Here is a 1273-nt window from a genome sequence, read left to right on the forward strand (position 1 = left end):
AGCTGGAGAAAGAGGGTGGGTGGGTTGGGAAGCTGGTGGAGGGGCCTAGGGTGGGGTGGAGGGCTGGGCTGTAGGGGGAGCTGTGGGGCCAGGCTGGTGGTGGGTGTGTATGGGGGGAGGGGGGTCAGGGATGCTGCCCGTGAGGGACCTGGGGGGCTGTAGGGGGTGCCGTCGGGCAGGGGCCAGTCAGTACGAGGTGCGGTGGGGGGCTGGGGAAGCCTGGGAGTGGGTCCATGCTTAGATTGTATGGGGCGGGGGGTGTCTCATTCCCGTTGTCCCCACAGAGCTGCCCCCCAAGAAGCGCAAACTGGGAAAGAATCCGGATGTGGACACCAGCTTCCTGCCGGATCGGGACCGCGAGGTACTGCCCTGCCCCCCCCCCCAGACTGTGAGGTACGTGCTCCCCTTCCCCCCCCGGGACCACAAGGTACTGCCCTGCCCCCCCTCAGACCTTGAGGTACAGCCCCCTCCCTGCTCCCCCGCCGGGACCATGAGGTGAACATCATAGACTGACATCAACCCCCCCTTCCCCAGCCGGGACCCCAGGGTAACCCGGGAGTCAGGCCCTCCCCGACTGAGCTGTGTGTCTCCCCCCCCCCCAGGAGGAGGAGAACCGCCTGCGCGAGGAGCTGCGCCAGGAGTGGGAGGCCAAGCAGGAGAAGATCAAGAGTACGTGGCCAGGGGAACTGCCTGCCACTGGGTCCTGGGGGGATGCCGGCGGCTGGGCCTGGTGGGGAGATGGGACGGGAGGGGGAGTTGGAGCCATTAGCGGGTTCGGGGGAGCGGAGGGAGGAGGAGGATTCCAGCTGACAGTAGGCATTGGGGGGTGGGGGAGGTTGTAGCTGAGGGGGTTGGATGGGATTGGGGGGGGGTGTTAGGGGCAGGTGGGGAGGCAGGACTGTCCCCTCCCCGCATTGACCCATGCCTTCCTCCCCCCCAGGCGAGGAGATTGAAATCACCTTCAGCTACTGGGATGGCTCCGGCCACCGGCGCACGGTCAAGGTGAGTGGGGGGGGTGGGGCGCGCAGCGCAGAGGAGCCGTGACTGGGGCGGGCAGAGGAGCTGTCCCAGCCCTGTGGGGGAGAAGGATCGGGGGGGAGAGACATCCCAGCCCTAACCTCCCCCATCCCCCCAGATGAAGAAGGGGAACACCATGCAGCAGTTCCTGCAGAAAGCCCTCGAGATCCTGCGCAAGGACTTCAGCGAGCTCAGGTGGGGGCCGGCTGGGGGGCAGGGCAGTGGGTGACAGGGAGGGAGTGTGTCGGGGGGGGGG

The 1273-nt window shown here is 67.6% G+C and overlaps 1 protein-coding gene across 1 annotated transcript in view; it reads left to right on the plus strand.

Annotated features, from left to right (window-relative positions):
- Nucleotides 1–6: 6 nt before the first annotated feature.
- LOC113408517 (protein FAM50 homolog) overlaps nt 7–1273 on the plus strand; it is a 1577-nt gene continuing 310 nt past the window's right edge. Inside the window, exons 1-5 of the mRNA XM_026661788.1 lie at nt 7–15; nt 285–361; nt 603–669; nt 941–1002; nt 1136–1212. Of these exons, the coding sequence (XP_026517573.1) occupies nt 1136–1212 (77 nt within the window). The 5' untranslated portion in view covers nt 7–15; nt 285–361; nt 603–669; nt 941–1002. The remainder of the gene's footprint in view (nt 16–284; nt 362–602; nt 670–940; nt 1003–1135; nt 1213–1273) is intronic.

This window comes from Terrapene carolina, unplaced genomic scaffold, assembly GCF_002925995.2.
Source record: "Terrapene carolina triunguis isolate 2854851 unplaced genomic scaffold, T_m_triunguis-2.0 Scaffold17272, whole genome shotgun sequence".
Taxonomy (NCBI): Eukaryota; Metazoa; Chordata; order Testudines; family Emydidae; genus Terrapene; species Terrapene triunguis.